The 22547-nt window shown below is 40.2% G+C and overlaps 1 protein-coding gene across 4 annotated transcripts in view; it reads right to left on the bottom strand.

The window, feature by feature from the left end:
• plch2a (phospholipase C, eta 2a) overlaps positions 1-22547 on the bottom strand; it is a 336349-nt gene that overhangs the window by 30522 nt on the left and 283280 nt on the right. For all 4 annotated transcript variants that reach the window (XM_060931507.1, XM_060931509.1, XM_060931506.1 and 1 more), the window contains exons 8-11: positions 20142-20345; positions 19504-19624; positions 18127-18298; positions 9451-9558 (exon numbers count right to left, since the gene is read on the bottom strand). In XM_060931507.1, the coding sequence (XP_060787490.1) occupies positions 9451-9558; positions 18127-18298; positions 19504-19624; positions 20142-20345 (605 nt within the window). The remainder of the gene's footprint in view (positions 1-9450; positions 9559-18126; positions 18299-19503; positions 19625-20141; positions 20346-22547) is intronic.

The following is a 22547-nucleotide window of genomic DNA, read 5'->3' as shown; positions in this document are numbered from 1 at the left end:
TGTGTGAATGTGTGTATGCATGGTGCACAGCAATGATTTCCTGCCTCATGCGCAGTGTTCCTGGGATAGACTCCAGATTCACTGCAACCCTGACCAGGATAAAGCAGTTACTGATGATTGTATATGATCTGCAGTACTATATTTGCTTTCTGATTGGCAGTAGATAAAGCATTGGTCCACGAACTGAACAGACCTGGCATATTTAATATTATTTGAATATTAATTGTATCCAGCCACCTGAGGAGATCCGATCTGGCAGAAGATCAATTATTTGCTTGACAACGTGGCAGAGAATTTATGTATGAATGAATATGAGAATCCCATTTGATCTGCTCTCCAGGCTGGCTGATTTACAGCTGAATTAGCCTCAATGGCAGACTCGGCTGACGAGCGACCTGGTTCTGTGAGATGCTACTTTTAGAACAAGTGTACTTTATTGCTGCACACTAAGAACCGTGTGCAGCAATCCTTATCTGTTCTGCTCAAGTGCTTCCTTTTCTTTTCCCACCAAAACAGCAACACCTGTCCGACTTCCTAGATCTTTACACTTTGTGTTCTTTCACTAAACACAAAAAGAGCCACAGCCTATAGATAATTAAGTGCTCATTTCGTCTGAAAGTTCAGCCAAGCCACTGAAGGAACACGTGATTTGTAAATCTGTGGCTGTAAGCAGCTTTAAGCTCATGTTTACTGAACCGTATGCTCACCGTGAAATATACTCTCAAGAAAGGAGTGGATTGCACAAGATGCCTACGAATACTGTCTATAAAACTAAAAAGTATTCATTTGAGCCCTGATTCTAATAAATAATCAGTGTGATTAATCCAGAAAAAAAAAGGAACAGGAAACACAATTACAGTGGCGCTTGAAAGTTTGTGAACCCTTTAGAATTTTCTATATTTCTGCATAAATATGACCTAAAACATCATCAGATTTTCACACAAGTCCTAAAAGTAGATAAAGAGAACCCAGTTAAACAAATGAGACACAAATATCATCCTTGGTCATTTATTTATCAAGGAAAATGATCCAATATTACATATCTGTGAATGGCAAAAGTATGTGAACCTCTAGGATTAGCAGTTAATTTGAAGGTGAAATTAGAGTCAGGTGTTTTCAATCAATGGGATGACAATCAGGTGTGAGTGGGCACCCTGTTTTATTTAAAGAACAGGGATCTATCAAAGTCTGATCTTCACAACACATGTTTGTGAAAGTGTAACATGGCATGAACAAAGGAGATTTCTGAGGACCTCAGAAAAAGAGTTGTTGATGCTCATCAGGCTGGAAAAGGTTACAAAACCATCACTAAAGAGTTTGGACTCCACCAATCCACAGTCAGACAGATTGTGTACAAATGGAGGAAATTCAAGACCATTGTTACCCTCTCCAGGAGTGGTCGACCAACAAAGATCACTCCAAGAGCAAGGCGTGTAATAGTCGGCGAGGTCACAAAGGAACCCAGGGTAACTTCTAAGCAACTGAAGGCCTCTCTCACACTGGCTAATGTTAATGTTCATGAGTCCACCATCAGGAGAACACTGAACAACAATGGTGTGCATAGCAGGGTTGCAAAGAGAAAGCCACTGCTCTCCAAAAAGAACATTGCTGCTTGTCTGCAGTTTGCTAAAGATCATGTGGACAAGCCAGAAGGCTGTTGGAAAAATGTTTTGTGGAAAGATGAGACCAAAATAGAACTTTTTGGTTTAAATGAAAAGCATTCTGTTTGGAGAAAGGAAAACACTGCATCTCAGCATAAGAACCTTATCCCATCTGTGAAACATGGTGGTGGTAGTGTCATGGTTTGGGCCTATTTTGCTGCATCTGGGCCAGGACGGCTTGCCATCATTGATGGAACGATGAATTCTGAATTATACCAGTGAATTCTAAAGGAAAATGTCAGGACATCTGTCCATGAACTGAATCTCAAGAGAAGGTGGGTCATGCAGCAAGACAACGACCCTAAGCACACAAGTCGTTCTACCAGAGAATGGTTAAAGAAGAATAAAGTTAATGTTTTGGAATGGCCAAGTCAAAGTCCTGACCTTAATCCAATCCAAATGTTGTGGAAGGACCTGAAGCAACCAGTTCATGTGAAGAAACCCACCAACATCCCAGAGTTGAAGCTGTTCTGTACGGAGGAACGGGCTAAAATTCCTCCAAGCTGGTGTGCAGGACTGATCAACAGTTACTGGGAACATTTTGTTGCAGTTATTGCTGCACAAGGGGGTCACACCAGATATTGAAAGCAAAAGTTCACATACTTTTGCCACTCAAAAATATGTAATATTGGATCATTTTCCTCAATAAATAAATGACCAAGTATAATATTTTTGTCTCATTTGTTTAACTGGGTTCTCTTTATCTACTTTTAGGACTTGTGTGAAAATCTGATGATGTTTTAGGTCCTATTTATGCAGAAATCTAGAAAATTCAAAAGGGTTCACAAACTTTCAAGCACCACTGTAGTCCATGCAATGTTTTAGTGCTTCTTTCTGTCACAGTAGAGAAGATTCTCTCAGCTGTCATAATGTAGGAAGAGTAGGGTTTCCTTCTGAAATATTTATCATATAACTGCCTCATGCAGCTTAGAAGTGAGGAGTGAGGAGGATGAAGGGGGAAAAAACAAGAAAAGAGGGTTACACGCGAGACAGTTCAATTACAGCTGAGAATTCAAAGAGAACTGAAAATAGAGACAAAAGTAGAAGCACAGAAAAGATTTACACACACACACACAATATATATTTAGAATTTGGGGTGGGGCAGCACGGTGGTGTAGTGGTTAGCGCTGTCAGCTCACAGTAAGAAGGTCCGGGTTCGAGCCCCGTGGCCCGCGAGGGCCTTTCTGTGAAGAGTTTGCATGTTGTCTGCGTGGGTTTCCTCCGGGTGCTCCGGTTTCCCCCAAAGACATGCAGGTTAGGTGTGAACGTGAGTGTGAATGGTTGTCTGTGTCTATGTGTCAGCCCTGTGATGACCTGGCGACTTGTCCAGGGTGTACCCCGCCTTTCGCCCGTAGTCAGCTGGGATAGGCTCCAGCTTGCCTGCGACCCTGTAGAACAGGATAAAGCGGCTACAGATAATGAGATAAGAATTCGGGGTACATTTTGCATCTCTGAGATAAACCTCTTGTTATTTTCCACAAAACAAATCTTTATTGAATCAGTTTTGAACAATAATGCAAATTATGACAAGCTTTCACCAGTAGCAATGCTTGATGTACATTTTAGACCCAATTTATCCATAAAACATTAACTAAATGACTCCCTCCCCCCACATTATTGGCCGTCTTCGACTCCTGAGTCATACATTCAACTTGAATAAACATGAAGTGATTCAGTCTGACAATCTGTTTTTTGAGGTTTATTCTATTAACTGTTATAAAATCAACTGCATAGAAAGTCCATTTTCTGTATTATGTGAATTTTCAGTAATTCAAAAAATATATGAGTGATTCCACGCTTATGGGTACTGAAATGGGGACATGAACTTATTTTTAAAAATTCACCTAAAACCATTTCTTTTTTTTTACCATCAGGTCACAAAACATGTAATCTTTAATGAATGATATGTTAAAAGATAACTTTAATTTCTGAGATGTAATAAAAACATATTTATATGCCAAAGTCAGAACGTAACAGAAGTGTTGTGGACATATATATTCTCAATTTTAACAATGTAGAATTACTTTTTGAAACATAGGAAGGTGATGTTTTAGCAAATATAATTAATAAACATGTGTAGTAGAATAAACATACACATTCTTTCAATAAGATTAACATGGTATATAGCTAGATTGTAATTAATTTGTAACAGACGCGAGATGGACAATCGTAACAGAAGTAATGTAACAGACATCATTTTGGAACTCATAGGCTTGACTTTGGCATATAAATATGTTTTTATTACATCTCAGAAAATTAAAGTTATCTTTTAACATATCATTCATTAAAGATTACATGTTTTGTGACCTGATGGTAAAAAAAGAAATGGTTTTAGGTGAATAAGTTCATGTCCCCATTTCAGTACCCATAAGTGTGGAATCACTCATATATATATTTTTTTATCCGTCCCAACGTTCTTGTCAACACTGTTAACTCTGCTACAAAACCACATAAAATCCTCAGAGACTTTAATAATACGCATGACACCTGCACCGAGAGATGTCACTCCCTCTGGCGGGAAACTTCAGAAAGGCAGTGAGGTATGCTATGTTTCTTCTCTCATTAATTTGAACAAACTGTTTAGGATACACCAACAGTAGATTAATTTTTCATCAAATCTGTTACTGTGATATTGGAGTGAATTTCTCACTCATTTTTTTTAAAAACAATAATGCGATTAACATCCGTAAAATTCAGTTTTTATACATGCCATGTGGTAGCTAGTTTGAGGTTAGCGTGTCGAGTTAAGACTCAAAGTGGTAGAAAATGTCAATTCTGTTAACGGATTGCCCAGTTTAATGATAACAGAGTTGACAATGACTAATAGAGTCAACACTTGAAATGTACTGTAAATACTGTATGTAAAAACCCCCAAAACCTATTAAACTAAACATTCTGCAGCAAAAAAAGAAGGCAGACCAAGATGATGTAGACTTTCATAAGAAATGAATAAAAAGCCCAAATCATTTGACTTTGTTTTATGTGTATGGCGTTTTTGTGCTGTGTGACAGAACTGACCTTTACTATAAAAAAATAACAAGGAATGATGGATCTGGACACATAGAGACACTGCAACATGCATTATTATACAGCTACTGAGCCCTGAAACTTAAAAAACCCCAAAACAAAACAAAAAAAAACACAAAAAAACCCAACCCACTATCCGTTAAATATAGGCTCAGCTTACAGTAGGTAGTTGAGCTAATGATGTTTTTGTAATAGCTTTACAAAAACATCATTAGGCATGTGGTTGAGCATGATTACATGTAAAGAAGTACTGTCCTGCACAAGTGGGGGGGGGGGCAGTTTTAATTTACCCACAAAGATAGGAATATCTGATATCTGATCCCAACCAGACATCTATACCATCAGGGTCATAGGGTAAGCTGGAGCCAATCCCAGCTGACTTTGGGTGAGAGGTGGGGTACACCCTGGTCAGGTCACGAATCTATTGCAGGGCTAACACAGAGATGAACAACCATTCACACTCATGTTCACACCATCAGGCAATTTAAACTAGCCACTTGGCCAAATCTGTATGTCTTTGGACTGTGGGAGAAAACTGGAGCACCCAAAGGAAACCTACGCAGGCACAGAGAGAACATGAAAACTCCACATAGAAAGGCCCCAGTCAGCCGCGAGGTTGGAACCCAGAACCAGGGACATTGGAGCTTTTTTCTGGGAGAGGGGTGCTGATGGTGGGGCACATGAGGCATGGACTACTTGACCCAACGCACTGTTATCACTTCTTTCATGGTACCTCACCCTGGACAGCACTGTCCAACACAACATTGCTAATTAGATGGAGCTATTAATGACCATGACCCAAGGCTTTAACTTTAAATATCAAATGATTTACGAAGTATAAAGCCTTTCTCTTTCAAGAAGACACTCTCGCTTTCTTTCTCACCAACTTGCTCTTGACAGCTGACCTGCACTACTGGTGGAAGAATTATTCAGATCCTCTACTTACATAAAAGTATTAATACCGCACTATGATAATACTCCACTACAAGTAAAAGTCCTGCACTCCAAAGCTTACTTGACTAAAAGTATGTGAGTATTATCAGCAAACTATTAAAATTTACTCAAAGTAGCAAAAGTAAAAGTACTCAGTGTGCAGTAACATGGTCCCAGTCAGTGTTTTACATTTTATATATGATGTTTGTGGATTAATATTCCAGCTACGTTAATGTGTTTGCTGCATTTTACTGCTGTAAATGCTGAAGGTTGAGCTCATTTTAATTACTTTATATCCATGTAGAGGAACCATGTATCTTGAAAAGGTCAGTTTTTCTTGAGTGCAGAAAAACGATCCTGTTTTCATCTTTGTAGCAATGAATTATCCAGCTAATAAAAAAATGCAATCCGAAAAGTAACTAGTCGCTAAAACTGTCAGACAAATGTAGTGGAATATTTGCCTCTGTGATATAGTCTCATGGAGTAGAATTATCTTCTTCTTTTCCCTATAGCCAGCAAGGGCTGTAAGAGCGCCACTGATGACATTTTAACAGTTCATCATTGGTGTGTCTAGGGCATTTTAAACTTGGTGGAGCCAATTCCTTTCCAAGCTTGATCAATGGACAATTTGGAAAAGGGGGAAACTGGAGCAAATCCACACAAACACAGGGAGAACATGCAAACTCCACACAGAAAGGCCCCTCGTTAGCTGTGAGGTTCAAACCTGGAACCTTCTTGCTGTTAGATGACAGTGCTAACCACTCCACCACCCTGGAGTAGAAGTGTACAGTTGCGTAAAATAGAAATGCACACATAAAATACAAGCACCTCAAATTTGTACTTTAAATACAGTACTTCAGTAAATTACATTCAACCACTGAGCTGCACACATGATACACAATGCTGTCACTGTCTGCAATGTATTCTAGCCACAGCCTTGCAGGAGTGAGTGAAGCTCTGCCCGGTGAAGTTTTGGACAAGGACTGCATAATTCTCTGGTAGTCTGAAGGACCGTGCACCTGCCTTTTGAGTAGCCTTGGGACACGGAATCAAGAGACATACTACCGAGTGGGATGGGCTCTCTCTGTCTCTCTTTGGGGCTTAGCTGACTCAGAGGGAGGGAACGGTTTTGAAAAGTAATCAAATATAAGCTTTTGTGACATTGTGGTTCAAGCCGCTAGCCTAATTTGACTGCACTTGCTCGCTAACCAGGTCGACGTCTGTACATATGAGCATCAAAAGTCCTGTTGCAACACGTGACGTCTACATAAGGCTTATCATTTTTGACAAACACATCACTAGGCTAGGGGCGGCACGGTGGGGTAGTGGTTAGCGCTGTCGCCTCACAGCAAGAAGGTCCGGGTTCGAGCCCCATGGCCGGCGAGGGCCTTTCTGTGCGGAGTTTGCATGTTGTCTGTGCGGAGTTTGCATGTTGTCAGCGTGGGTTTCCGCCGGGTGCTCCAGTTTCCCCCACAGTCCAAAGACATGCAGGTTAAGTTAATTGGTGACTCTAAATTGAGTGTGAATGGTTGTCTGTGTCTATGTGTCAGCCCTGTTCTGACCTGGCGACTTGTCCAGGGTGTACTCCGCCTTTCGCCCGTAGTCAGCTGGGATAGGCTCCAGCTTGCCTGCGACCCTGTAGAACAGGATAAAGCGGCTATAGATGATGAGATGAGACAGAAATGAAAGTCAGACAAAATGTAAGCACCAATTCTTTATTTAAAAAAAAGATTGGTGCAGTAAAGGGAAGCTGTCAATTATGGGGCTGTTTGGGGGACGGGAGGGGGTGCTGCCACCCCCCCGCACCCCTACTTCCAGTGTCTATGCCCAGAACCATCTTGCTGTGAGGTGACAGTGCAAGCCACCGTGCCACCCACTTGTTGGTTCTGTTTCCACAGTTTTCATTACACTTTCAGGTCACCACACATTCTTTTATAACCCCGATTCCAAAAAAGTTGGGACAAAGTACAAATTGTAAATAAAAATGGAATGCAATAATTTACAAATCTCAAAAACTGATATTGTATTCACAATAGAACATAGACAACATATCAAATGTCGAAAGTGAGACATTTTGAAATTTCATGCCAAATATTGGCTCATTTGAAATTTCATGACAGCAACACATCTCAAAAAAGTTGGGACAGGGGCAATAAGAGGCTGGAAAAGTTAAAGGTACAAAAAAGGAACAGCTGGAGGACCAAATTGCAACTCATTAGGTCAATTGGCAATAGGTCATTAACATGACTGGGTATAAAAAGAGCATCTTGGAGTGGCAGCGGCTCTCAGAAGTAAAGATGGGAAGAGGATCACCAATCCCCCTAATTCTGCGCCGACAAATAGTGGAGCAATATCAGAAAGGAGTTTGACAGTGTAAAATTGCAAAGAGTTTGAACATATCATCATCTACAGTGCATAATATCATCAAAAGATTCAGAGAATCTGGAAGAATCTCTGTGCGTAAGGGTCAAGGCCGGAAAACCATACTGGGTGCCCGTGATCTTCGGGCCCTTAGACGGCACTGCATCACATACAGGCATGCTTCTGTATTGAAAATCACAAAATGGGCTCAGGAATATTTCCAGAGAACATTATCTGTGAACACAATTCACCGTGCCATCCGCCGTTGCCAGCTAAAACTCTATAGTTCAAAGAAGAAGCCGTATCTAAACATGATCCAGAAGCGCAGGCGTCTTCTCTGGGCCAAGGCTCATTTAAAATAGACTGTGGCAAAGTGGAAAACTGTTCTGTGGTCAGACGAATCAAAATTTGAAGTTCTTTATGGAAATCAGGGACGCCGTGTCATTCGGACTAAAGAGGCGAAGGACGACCCAAGTTGTTATCAGCGCTCAGTTCAGAAGCCTGCATCTCTGATGGTATGGGGTTGCATTAGTGCGTGTGGCATGGGCAGCTTACACATCTGGAAAGACACCATCAGTGCTGAAAGGTATATCCAGGTTCTAGAGCAACATATGCTCCCATCCAGACGACGTCTCTTTCAGGGAAGACCTTGCATTTTCCAACATGACAATGCCAAACCACATACTGCATCAATTACAGCATCATGGCTGCGTAGAAGAAGGGTCCGGGTACTGAACTGGCCAGCCTGCAGTCCAGATCTTTCACCCATAGAAAACATTTGGCGCATCATAAAACGAAAGATACGACAAAAAAGACCCAAGACAGTTGAGCAACTAGAATCCTACATTAGACAAGAATGGGTTAACATTCCTATCCCTAAACTTGAGCAACTTGTCTCCTCAGTCCCCAGACGTTTACAGACTGTTGTAAAGAGAAAAGGGGATGTCTCACAGTGGTAAACATGGCCTTGTCCCAACTTTTTTGAGATGTGTTGTTGTCATAAATTTAAAATCACCTAATTTTTCTCTTTAAATGATACATTTTCTCAGTTTAAACATTTGATATGTCATCTATGTTCTATTCTGAATAAAATATGGAATTTTGAAACTTCCACATCATTGCATTCCGTTTTTATTTACAATTTGTACTTTGTCCCAACTTTTTTGGAATCGGGGATGTATTTCAAGCTAAACTTTTATTTATTTGCTAATGACATTTCCTTTTATTCCTTTGACAAACATTATTGTGTAACATTACCAGAACCAGAACAGTTATTCAAAGGTTTTTTGGATAAAGGTTTTTCCTAAAGGGCTTCGACTTGAAACTCTCTGTGCTAAGGAAAGCCGATCATAGAACCATTAACACACCATTAAAACACAAATAATAACCAAGAAATAATAGCCCACTAATAATGAAACCATGGATCCGCTGGAAAAACAGACACCGCATTAAGAACTATGAAACTTACATCTCCATTCATCAGTTTGCAGTCATCCTCCATTTCGTCAGCACTGTCCTCATCTGACACGTCACCTTCTTCTGCATTCTCATCAATGTTTGGGGGAAGTTTTTTGCCCTGTATTAAGAAAAAAGCAAAATACATCTTCGTTGATACAAATTCACTGCAAACTGATGGGGAAAGTCTGGCCTTTACTAGTATTTGACATCACAAATCTGTGAGCTATCGGTTACACACAAACAGAACTTTTGGGTTTTGATGTTGCCGATTAGCACAATTCAGAATCTCCAATCAAATGAAAGTCAATATAATATACAAACCAAACACAGTCTGAACAAAGAAAAAAAACCCTGTTCATCTCAACTACATTGTAACAGTTGAAAACAAAAAAACAAAAAAACAAACCTCACCAGGGGCTTTGACACTAATAGTGCTCCATAGATTTTTAGGTATAATTTTTTTCACTTGAGAAAACGGACCACATTTGCTGTCTCAAAGTCTGGTGAATGAGACCCGGGGGGCTTGTCTGCACGCCGACTTACTTATCAGTAATCATTTGATTGACAGACCCATAAAGGCGCTCCTCCGTACTGCCTGGTGAGACTGAGCGCTTGTCTGTGGAGAGTTTAACAAAAGGACAGGCAGGTGATGGATACCGGTATTAAAGAATAACAATCAATTCGGCACAGTGTGCAGAGGGCTGCTTGTGTTGAAAGCAATCGATGTTGAAATATTTAACAAGGTAAAAGTGCCCTTCGGACACAAGAAAAAATGCTATGAAACTTCATGCTATGGAACTTCATGTGTATAATTGTACACATTATGTCTGAATGGGGCGGCGTGATGGTTTAGTGGTTAGCACTGCCGCCTCACAGCAAGAAGGTTCTGGGTTCGAGCCCAGCAGCTGGCGAGGGCCTTTCTGTGTGGAGTTTGCATGGTCTGCGTGGGTTTCCTCCGGGTGCTCCAGTTTCTCCCAAAGACATGCAGGTTAGGCTAATTGGTGGCTCTAAATTGACTGTAGGTGTGAATGGTTGTTTGCGTCTATGTGTCAGCCCTGTGATAATCTGGTGACTTGCCCAGGGTGTACCCTGCCTCTCGCTCATAGTCAGCTGGGATAGGCTCCAGCTTGCCTGTGACCCTGTACAGGATAAGCGGTTATGGATAATGGATGGATGTCTGAAGGGGATAAACTTTATATCCCCTCAAGAATTCTGGTTTGTTTTATGCCACCTACAGTAATTTGATGCCTTTAGACTATGAAGAAACTGGATATTTGTGCAAAATCTAATTTGTGATTTATGGCCCAAGTATATGGTAATACAACCCCACATCAGAAAAATAGTTGAAATGATATGGGAAATGCAAAGACATAAAAGAAAGCAGTGATTTCTGAATTTATTTTGACTTGTATTTCATTGCAGACAGTATGAACCCATGATATTTCATGTTTTGTTGGTCATCTTCATTTCATTTGTTAATCTACATCCATTCCTGCATTTCAGGCCTGCAACACATTCCAACAAAAGTTGGAATGGGGGAAATTTAGGGCTATTGATGAGGGAAAATTATTAAATAATGATGTGATTTGAAGCAGGTGATGTCAACAGGTGATTGTAATCATGATTTGGGACAAAATCAGTATCCAGGAAAGGCCTAACCTTAGAGAAGCAAAGATGGGCTGAGGATCTCCAGTTTGTCAACAAATGTGTGAGAAAATTACTGAACTGTTTAAAAACAAGGCTCCTCAAAGAAAGATTTGAAATCTCACTCTCTATGGTGCATAATATCTTTAAAAGGAGTCAAAGAATCTCGAGGAATTTCAGTGAGTAAAGGGCAAGGGCCCAAGCCGAAGCTGAACACCTGTGATTTCCGTGGAGAATGACTACACACCCGTGACTCGTATCCCTCAGACGGCACTGCATCAAGAACCATCATTCACCTATAGCTGATATAACTACATGGGCTTGGAATTACTTTGGCAAACCTTTATCAAGCACTACAGTACAGAGTTACATCCACAAATGCCAGTTAAAACTTTACTGTGCAAAAAAGAAGCCTTATGTTAACTGTGTCCAGAATTGCAACTTCTCTGGGCTCAGATGGTCTGGGATGTATTGTGGTCAGAGGAATCAGTATTCCAGGTCTTTTTTTGGAAGAAATGGACGCCGTGTGCTCCAGACCAAAGATGAAAAGATACCATCCAGACTGTTACCAGCAACAAGTCCAAAAGCCAGGGTCTGTCATGGTATGGAGTTATGTCAGTGTCCTTAGCAAAGGAAACTTACACTTCTATGATGACAGGATTAATGCAGAAAAGTAAATTGAGATTGTGGAGGAACATATACTGCCTTCAAGACGACATCTTTTCCAGGGATATTTCAACAAGACAATGCAAAACCACATTCTGCACACATTACAAAGGCATGACTGTAGAAGAAGAGGGTGCCTTTCCTCTCTGTCCCCAAAAGAGAATGTGTAGCCAATTTGAAGCAAAAAATATGACAACCATGAACCCATACTGCTGCACACCTTAAAACCTGTTTGCACAAAGAATGGAACAAAATAATACCTGAAATGCTTCATCATTTGGTGTCTTCAGTCCCTAAACATCTTTTAAGTGTTGTGACAAGGAACGGCAGCATTACAAACCAGGAAATGCTTTACTGTCCAAACTTTTTTTGAAATGTGGTGCAAGAATCAAAATTGAAATGTGTTTATTTTGAAAAAACAATAACATTCATGAGGTCAAACATCAAATAATGTGCTGTTGTATTGCTTTGAGTGCAAGACTGGTCAATTATTTAAAAATCACTGCTTTCAATTTTAATTTCAACTTCAATATACCGTCCCAACTTTTTCTGATTTGGAGTTGTAGATAATGTGGATGGCACAAGCATAATGGATAATATCACAACAATTAACTGGGCAAAATGGCTTCTTGGCAGGCAGGGTATCTACTGGATGCCAAATCATGTGGAGATAAGGATTGCTACTGAGTATAGTAAAATTTAAGCAAGTCAATTAATGTCATAATATATGCACACGGATGAAAAAGCAGTGATATGCAAATCTGGTTTGAGTCAAAGCCTCTGGCAAGCAAAAGCAAGACAAAGAGGTGTGGGTTTTAAACTGCAGCTGGAGAGTTGCTCATTGACCCAGTGCCAGCACCATGCAATTTGTCAATACTGCTCACTGGCCCAGTTTTCAGCCAGCTCTCCAATGGCCGGTGACGGCCAGCTTCCAATTATAGTACCGGCTCTGTGTTAAACTACACCATCACTCCTGTGGCCTGATTTTGCAGTGGTCTGGTATCAGCTGTTATATGGAGTTGTGTAGTCGTACAAAAAGATGAAAGAAGCTGGATAATGTAAAAGCCTCATGAAGGATACTCCAGAAAGTTGTCTGAAATAATAAACAGGAAGGCTCAAACTGAAACTCATTGTTAACTGAGATTGTGGACAGATTAAGTGTGTAAAGCAATACCACTGTCTGTAACTGTACTGGCTTAGTGCTCCAATTATCCATATCTGTATTCATATTTAAGCCAGGAATAAGTGTGGCCTAAACCTGAATTCTTTAATGAGATGAGAACCCTACCACTATACACTGAAAAACACTGGGGGGGGGGGACTCCCAGAGGCAGAAATGCATGGTGTGTGAATTCTGGCTCTGACAGCTCCTCAACCTCAACTATATCTTAAGTTCATAATTGGTCTGAACTGGAGATATGTGTGGGACTGTTTTTAATCCCACATGAGCAGTTACTTTTGTTTTTGTACTGTACTTGTCCATGACATTTTCTAACAAATTTAGTATATTTTCAACAACCTCAAATGTCCCGAAAAATTGGGACAGTATGGTAAATGCAATTTTTTAAAAAAAGATAGCAATTACTAAATTTACTTTGACTTGTATTGCATTGCAGACAGTATGAACCCAAAATATTTCATGTTTTGTCTGGTTAACTTAATTTTATTTGTTAATATACATCCATTTCTGCATTCCAGGCCTGCAACACCTTCCAACAAAAGTTGGGACGTGGGCAATTAAGTGCTAGTAATGAAGTAAAACAGTGAAATAATGATGTGATTTGAAGCAAGTGATGTTAACAGGAAATTGTAATCATGATTTGGTACAAAATCAGTATCCAGGAAAGGCCTAGCCTTTGAGGAGCAAAGCTGGGCTGAGGATCTCCAGTTTGTCAACAAATGTGTGAGAAAATTATTGAACTATTTAAAAACAAGATTCCTCAAAGAAAGATTTGAAAGGATTTGATATCTCACCTTCTACAATGCATAATATCATTAAACGAGTCAAAGAATCTGGAAGAATTTCAGTGAGTAAAGGGCAAGGGCCCAAGCCTAAGCTGAACATCTGTGATTTCAGTGAAGAATGACTTCACACCCGTGACTTGTATCCCTCAGATAGCACTGCATCAAGAACCATCATTCATCTATAGCTGATATACCGGTAACTACAGTGGTGCTTGAAAGTTTGTGAACCCTTTAGAATTTTCTATATTTCTGCATAAATATGACCTAAAACATCATCAGATTTTCACACAAGTCCTAAAAGTAGATAAAGAGAACCCAGTTAAACAAATGAGACAAAAATATTATACTTGGTCATTTATTTATTGAGGAAAATGATCCAATATTACATATCTGTGAGTGGCAAAAGTATGTGAACTTTTGCTTTCAGTATCTGGTGTGACCCCCTTGTGCAGCAATAACTGCAACTAAACATTTGCGGTAACTGTTGATCAGTCCTGCACACCGGCTTGGAGGAATTTTAGCCCATTCCTCTGTACAGAACGGCTTCAACTCTGGGATGTTGGTGGGTTTCCTCACATGAACTGCTCGCTTCAGGTCCTTCCACAACATTTCTATTGGATTAAGGTCAGGACTTTGACTTGGCCATTCCAGAACATTAACTTTATTCTTCTTTAACCATTCTTTGGTAGAACGACTTGTGTGCTTAGGGTCGTTGTCTTGCTGCATGACCCACCTTCTCTTGAGATTCAGTTCATGGACAGATGTCCTGACATTTTCCTTTAGAATTCGCTGGTATAATTCAGAATTCATTGTTCCATCAATGATGGCAATCCGTCCTGGCCCAGATGCAGCAAAACAGGCCCAAACCATGATGCTACCACCACCATGTTTCACAGATGGGATAAGGTTCTTATGCTGGAATGCAGTGTTTTCCTTTCTCCAAACATAATGCTTCTCGTTTAAACCAAAAAGTCCTATTTTGGTCTCATCCGTCCACAAAACATTTTTCCAATAGCCTTCTGGCTTGTCCACATGATCTTTAGCAAACTGCAAACAAGCAGCAATGTTCTTTTTGGAGAGCAGTGGCTTTCTCCTTGCAACCCTGTCATGCACACCATTGTTGTTCAGTGTTCTCCTCATGGTGGACTCATGAACATTAACATTAACCAATGTGAGAGAGGCCTTCAGTTGCTTAGAAGTTACCCTGGGATCCTTTGGGACCTTGCTGACTAATACACGCCTTGCTCTTGGAGTGATCTTTGTTGGTCGACCACTCCTGGGGAGGGTAACAATGGTCTTGAATTTCTTCCATTTGTACACAATCTGTCTGACTGTGGATTGGTGGAATCCAAACTCTTTAGATATGGTTTTGTATCCTTTTCCAGCCTGATGAGCATCAACAACACTTTTTCTGAGGTCCTCAGAAATTTCCTTTGTTTGTGCCATGTTACACTTCCACAAACATGTGTTGTGAAGATCAGACTTTGATAGATCCCTGTTCTTTGAATAAAACAGGGTGCCCACTCACAGCTGATTGTCATCCCATCGATTGAAAACACCTGACTCTAATTTCACTTTCAAATTAACTGCTAATCCTAGAGGTTCACATACTTTTGCCACTCACAGATATGTAATATTGGAACATTTTCCTCAATAAATAAATGACCAAGTATAATATTTTTGTCTCATTTGTTTAACTGGGTTCTCTTTATCTACTTTTAGGACTTGTGTGAAAATCTGATGATGTTTTAGGTCATATTTATTCAGAAATATAGAAAACTCTAAAGGGTTCACAAACTTTTAAGCACCACTGTACGTGGGCTTGGAATTACTTTGGCAAACAGTTGTCAAGCACTACAATACAGTGTTACATCCAGAAATGCCAGTTAAAACTTTACTGTGCAAAAAAGAAGCCTTATATTAACTGTGTCTAGAAGTGCCATAAACTTCTCTGGGTTCAGATGGTCTGGGATGGAACATCAAACTTGTATTGTGATCAGAGGAATCAGTATTCTAGTTCTTTATTTGGAAGAAATGGACAATGTATGCTCTGGACCAAAGATAAAAAGGACCATCCATATGTTGTTACCAGCAACAAGTCCAAAAGCCAGGGTCTGTCATGGCATGGGGTTTTGCCAGTGTCCTTAGTAAAGGTAACTAACACTTCTGTGATGGCAGCATTAATGCAGAAAAGTAGGTTAAGATTTTAGAGCAACATGTGCTGCCTTCATGACAACATCTTTTCCAGGGATATTTCAACAAGACAATGCAAAACTACATCCTGCACATTACAAAGGCATGACTGTGGAAGAAGAGGGTGCCTTTCTCCTCTGTCCCCAAAAGAGAATGTGCAACGAATTTTGAAACAAAAAAATATGACAACAATGACCCCGTACTGTTGCATACCTGAAGACCTGTTTGCAGGAAGAATGTAACAAAATAACACCTGAAACATTTCACCACTTGGTGTTTTAAGTGTTATGAGAAGCAATGGCAAGATTATAAAGTGGTAAATGCGTTACCGTCCCAACTTTTTTTGAAATGTGTTCAGTTCAGTTCAGTTCAGTTCAGTTTAAGTTTATTGTCCCCTAAGGAGGGGAAACTTGTCTTGCAGCAGGTAAACATACAGATAACACAACAGATAACAACACATACACATACAAATAAGTAACACAGACTACAAGTTAAAAATGCTATAGACAGCTTCTCATCTAAGTGCAAGGATTGTGCAAATTTAGCAACCTAATCGCACTTGGTACAAAGGAGTACTTTGTCCTGTTGAACTTAAAACAAGGGACTCTAAATCTCCTGCCTGAAGGGAGGACCTCAAAAGAACAATAAAGAGGATGATTTACACAATCCAATATGTCATCTGCCTTCTTCATAACCTGCCTCTCATAAATATCTATTAAGGAAGCCTGTGGACAGCCTATTATCTTACCAGCCACCTTCACAATATGGTTGATGTTATTTTTCTCCTTCAGGCTGATACCCCCATACCAGGCAATGAAAGCAAAAGTAAGAACAGATTCAATAAAAGATTTATAAAACAAAGACAAAATAACCTTATCAACATTAAAAGAGTTAAGCTTCCTTAGGAAGTACAATCGTTGTTGACCCTTTTTGCAGATAGTCTCTGTATTTACATCAAATTTGAGTTTACTGTCTATCACAGTACCCAAATATTTATACTGCTCTACCACCTCTATATTGCTACCTTTTATACAGGTGGGTTGAGGAAAAGCAGGTTGTTTTTTCCTAAAATCTATCAGCATATCCTTAGTTTTAGAGGTGTTGATCTGGAGAAAAGACCTGTCACACCAACTAACAAACTCGTCGACCACAGGCCCATGCTGGAATTCATGTTTCTGCAGTAAACTGACAATGACTGTATCATCAGCATATTTCAGGATATGTCTATTACTATACTGGCTCCTACAATCGTTAGTGTAGAGGATGTATAGTAAAGGTGAAAGTACACAACCCTGAGGGGAGCCAGTAGAAGAGACACGCCTTTCAGAGAGGCAACCATTTACCTTAACTCTCTGTGTTCTGTTTGTTAAAAAGTCCATTATCCAACTCACAAGATCACTTTCAATATTAAATTCTGCAAGTAATTTACTAACTAAAACATGAGGCTGGATTGTATTAAAAGCCGAGGAGAAATCCAAAAACAAGAGCCTGGCATGCGTACCAGGACCCTCTAAATGTCTGTAAAGGAGATCTAAAAGTGTAATCTGGGCATCCTCTACTCCCCTTCTAGCCCTGTATGCAAATTGCCCAGGGTCCAGGGCTCCACCCACCCTGCATAGTAGGAGTCGCTTTACAATCCAATGTGTTGCAAGAATCAAAACTGAAATGTGTTTATTTTGAAAAGACAATAAAATTAATGAGGTAAAACATCGAATAATGTATTGTTGTATTGCTTTGAGAGCAATCCTGGTCAAAAATTGTTTACAAATCATCGTTTTTAGTTTTAATTTCAATTTCCATATATCGTCCTAGCTTTTTCTGATTTGGGGTTGTAGTAGCCTCATTTAAACTAACTATGAATGAATGAATGCTGTAGATGCATCACATATCACTGCATGTTCTTTTGGACACAAGTTTCATATCTCACTTCCTGAAAGTTAAATCCTCCTTATTTGTTTTTGTTGTATACCACAGGATTTCAGTCCTGAAACACATCTCTAATCCCAACCAGATGTCTTGTGGACCAAATGTCCTTGTACAGTGGTCCTCCAGAAATATGAAAGATGTTGATATTGAAGACTCTGCTCTAATGAAGATACCACTGTCTCTAATCTTTCCTATTTTTATGTTTATTGTCATTATGTCCATGTTTTCATTTAACTGGCAAAGGATAGCTTTTTCTTGAATAATAGTAGCAATGGTGAAAATTTTTTTTTACCTTGACAAGAATTTTGCTTTTCAGGGAATCGGGTGAGGGCAGGAGTCCTGACTCGTCAGCTTTGACTGATGACAGGTCCAACTTCTCCCCCAAGATATCCACCAGATACTGAGCCATCTTCTTCTGCTGGGGAACAGTGCAGTGGTTCTCTATGGACAAGATCACTGGATACCTGAAGAAGGAACACAAAGACAGAAACAGAAATATATGTTAGATGGTGATCGCTGTGCAATACTTAGATAAACCTTAAGGATCAGTACTTGCTGAAATATGTTTAACAGTCCCACTACAAAAAGGAACTGAAGAAGATCCATAAGAGTAAGCCATGTGTTAAAACTGACATGTTGTAGAGAAACATGTCTAAAAACAGCATTCTGTTAACAGTGACCTCCAGGAACCCTGTGCATCTTGAAGGAATTATCACCTTCAGCAATGTTGGTGCTAATGAAATCTCGGGTAGTGTATACACACACACACACACACACACTGTTTAGACTAATGTTTCCATACCAAGTAAGCACAGCTTTTCTACACTGAACAAAAATATAAACGCAGCGGTCCATATTTTATGAAATACAAATGTTCAGATAGAAATTCATTTTCATTTTTATTTTCTATGTGCCCGAGCCCAGTCCAGACGAGAACGTCGTCGCCCAGCAGTCAGGTCCAATCCTCGATGAGGTCTACGTGCATGGAGGCCAGCTTCTCTGAGTCGGTTTCTCACAGTTTGACTGCTGACCCTGCGATTGTGTCTCCCCATGGTCTCATCTGCGGTCCGTGTTGCAGTCCGGCACCAATCACGCAGGTGGGTCAGACGTCTTGTGCTGGAGTGGTGACACGTGGCCTGCGTGCATGTGGCATGTTGTCTGTGGTGCCATGCTGCTGAAATCGTCGTCGGAGGCGGACTATCGTGGAATAGCACCCCCAATTGACGCCCTACAGCTCTGATGGACATTCCAGCCTGCAGCATGCCAATGGCTCGTTCCCGGTTGATTCTGGTCATCTGTGGCATCTTGACATTTGAACATTTTTGTCATTTTAGGGTGGCCTTTTATTGGCCCCACATAAAGGATGGTCATGACATGCATTACTCAGTGAAATTTTTGTCTGCAATGGTCACACCCGACTGGATCATGGATTATCTCAAGTCTGGGCACTGCTCAGAACTTGAGTAGAGGGACTTTTTTTTTTTTCAAAAAATGTTTACTGGTATGCTATACTATCATTTGATGTGGGCAGAAAAAAAAAATCAGTATCGGATGTACAAAATAAATAAAATCTTTAGGTGCTGCATTTATATTTTTGTTCAGTGTACATACTTTCTCAGTCACTGAAATAATTAAGGCTTGAAAGGTAAGAAACTCTGCTAAGACTTACGGGTTCTTCACAAATGCATATTTGTTGATGGTTTCAATGACGTCCTTAAAAAGGATTTTGGATGTTAGAGTATAGCCATGGTGTACAATTGGCTCTCCATCTTGTCCATCCCAACAATCCACTGGAAGACAACATGCAATAGTTTACAGTACAGTCACCATTCAGGTTAAGTGATTAAATGACCAATATATTCATCCAGTCAACATTAAAGTACAATAACTTGCACAAGTAATCAACCTCTGTGAACTTTTTCCATATTTAGTTGTGTTACAGCCTGGAATTGGAATGGATATTGGGATTGGGATTATATGTCATGAATCTACATGAAATAAGCCATCATGTTGAATTGAATGGTTTTGAGAGAGAGAGAGAGAGAGAGAGAGAGAGAGAGAGAGAGAATGTCTGGGGCATTCCAGGACAACCCCCCCCCCCCCCCATTTTGGGCTATTTTCCAAAGAATCATGATATATAATCACTGTTCAGACCATTGCAGTTCCAAGTTATAACATTACAAAACATGGAGAAAGTTCAAGGGGATTGAATACTTATGCACTCCAGTGTGTCAGAAAAAAAAAGAAAACAACAACAACACTGGAGTGCACTAGAGTCTTGCCATTAATTCCATAACTTAAACTGACCTTCCACACATCTGCAGCCTGCTTGCAGGACCCATGCATACATGTCCACCCTGGACTGAGACATCAGCTGGTCCCCCATCAGGTAGGTATTATGTGAGGAAGCGATAAAGTACTTGCACAGAGGCTGAGTCATGTCCTGGTTGACTTCATAGTGTTCAGGTTTAAAGATGTCACCAGCTGGACTTCGCATGTAATTCGTAAAACCTAAGGAGTAGAAGTTAGTGGTGATCGGCTACAGAAGTAAACTGATAGAAATAGCACACCTCCTCTTATCCCTGTGTGTACTTGAACCTGTTGACAACACATTATACTGTGTAACAAATTTTTGTTCCAAAGTGTTATTTCCAAATTGCTTATACTGCAAAAGTATAGAAAATGGCTATTATTTTCCCAAACTTTGTTTTTGTGATCAGAACATCGGTATTTTTAAATTTACCTATTTTCATTGAGAAAACAGGCAAATTTGTGGCTTTTCATTGACAAAGTCAGAAAAAAAGTTAAATTTCAAAATATGCCATTTTTTTCTGACCTCAAGGAAGGTTACAACAGTTTCAAGACACTGCTGGATGCCTTGAAGTATAAGGAGTATGGCTAGGAGGTCAGAGACTTCAAAATGGTGGCATTCCTGATGGGTCTCCAAGGAAACTTTATCAAATTTCCCTGCTATCTTTGTCTTTGAGACAGCAGGGACACCAAGGTGCACTACCAATAGCGGGACTGGCCACAGCTGACCAAGTTTGCTGTGGGGAGGAACAATGTCAAATGGGAGCCATTGGTGGACCTGTGGAAGGTGTTGATGCCACCACTGCTCATCAAATTGGGCCTTATGAACCTATTTATCACAGCTCTAGATAAGGAGTTGGCACAAACCTTCAAGACTTCTTTCCTAAGTTGTCTGACCACAGATAAAGAAGATCGTGGAGTGCAAGGAATTCCCCAAGAAGCTCACTAGGAAGGAGAAAGTGGCTTGGAATAGGTTTGTTGCAGTGGTTTGGGGCTTCTTGGGAAATTACAAAGCTGAAAATTATATGAAGCTGGTTGAGACTCTGGTGAAGAACTATGGTACAGTGGGCTGCAGGATGTCTGTCAAAGTCCATATCCTTGATGCTCATCTTGATAAATTCAAGGAGAACAAGGGAGTGCAGTCAGTGGAGCAAGGAGAGCGCTTCCACTAGGATACACTGACCTTTGAACACGCTACCAAGGACAATATCGTCGTCATCGGCTGTCCATCGCTAGTGATGATGACTGCTTCATTAGGATGTGCAGAAACACAAATGGGCTACAAGGCCTGCACCAGAGCGACAGAGTCGTCTGCAGCGGTGGCATGAATGGCCTGGTTGAGCTGCTATGGAATATCTGGTTTCGTGAGCTCTCGCATACTATTCTCCTCTCCTAATGAAGCACCTTGCACAGTAAGGTAAGACAAACGATGTTGTGCCCCCATCATGTTGTCTCTCTGGACCTCCATACCTGATGCCAAGTGGTGCACAAAGTGCCACAGACCCTGCAGCGACAATTGACTTGCCAAGTGATGCAATCTGTTGGCCATTTAAGTGGCTCTTCTGCATGCCATCTGGTGGTGTGCCATTGACCCTGTTGGGTTCATCTGCCACATTGCACTGAAAAGCAATCTTCTGCCAGCACCTTATTGGTGATGTACTATTTAACCCATAGCTGGAACCCAGGCAGGTGCTACCACTCTGAGTCAGAGTGGACCTGGGAGCAATGGTGATTAAGGGGTAACTCCACTTTTCCCAATACTCAAGTCCTCCCAGACATGAGATTCACCACCGGTTGCAATTTAAAGTCATACCCAGGACTAAATAGGATGATAAAAAGGATGATCTTGATGAGGCACTGGACATATTTAATACATTAGTTTTGATGGTTAGAAATGTGAAATCACCCTGGTTGGATACAGAGTTGAGGGATCTGATGAAACAGAGAGATGAAGCAAAAAAAAAACACAGCGATTATATCTAGCTTTGAGTCTGATTGGCAAATTTATAAGAAGTTAAGAAATTATGTTACAGCTTTAAATAAAAAGAAAAAAACACTTGTTTTATCAAAATAAAATTAAAGATGTGAGAAATGATAAAAAGAAGATGTGATATGTTGTAAATGAAATGATGGGAAGACCTGCCCTTCCCATTTGGAAGTGGATGGAAAATGGTTGACTAAACCAGTTCATATTGCTAGTTATTTTAATGATTATTTCTCTTCAAAGATAAATAATTTAAAGAGTAATATGCAACAGACAAGTATTGATTCTTCTATAACAAGAATTAAAGAGTTAGTGATGAATAATAAGAACTGTGAATTTAAAATAGCAAAGGTTTCTGTTAAGGATGTTGAGTGTTTAATTAAAAAATGTAAAGAAAGGTCACCAGGGGTGGATAACTT

The sequence above is a fragment of the Neoarius graeffei genome, chromosome 10 (genome assembly GCF_027579695.1).
Source record: "Neoarius graeffei isolate fNeoGra1 chromosome 10, fNeoGra1.pri, whole genome shotgun sequence".
NCBI lineage: Eukaryota > Metazoa > Chordata > Actinopteri > Siluriformes > Ariidae > Neoarius > Neoarius graeffei.
This window is presented reverse-complemented; position numbering and strand designations above follow the sequence as displayed.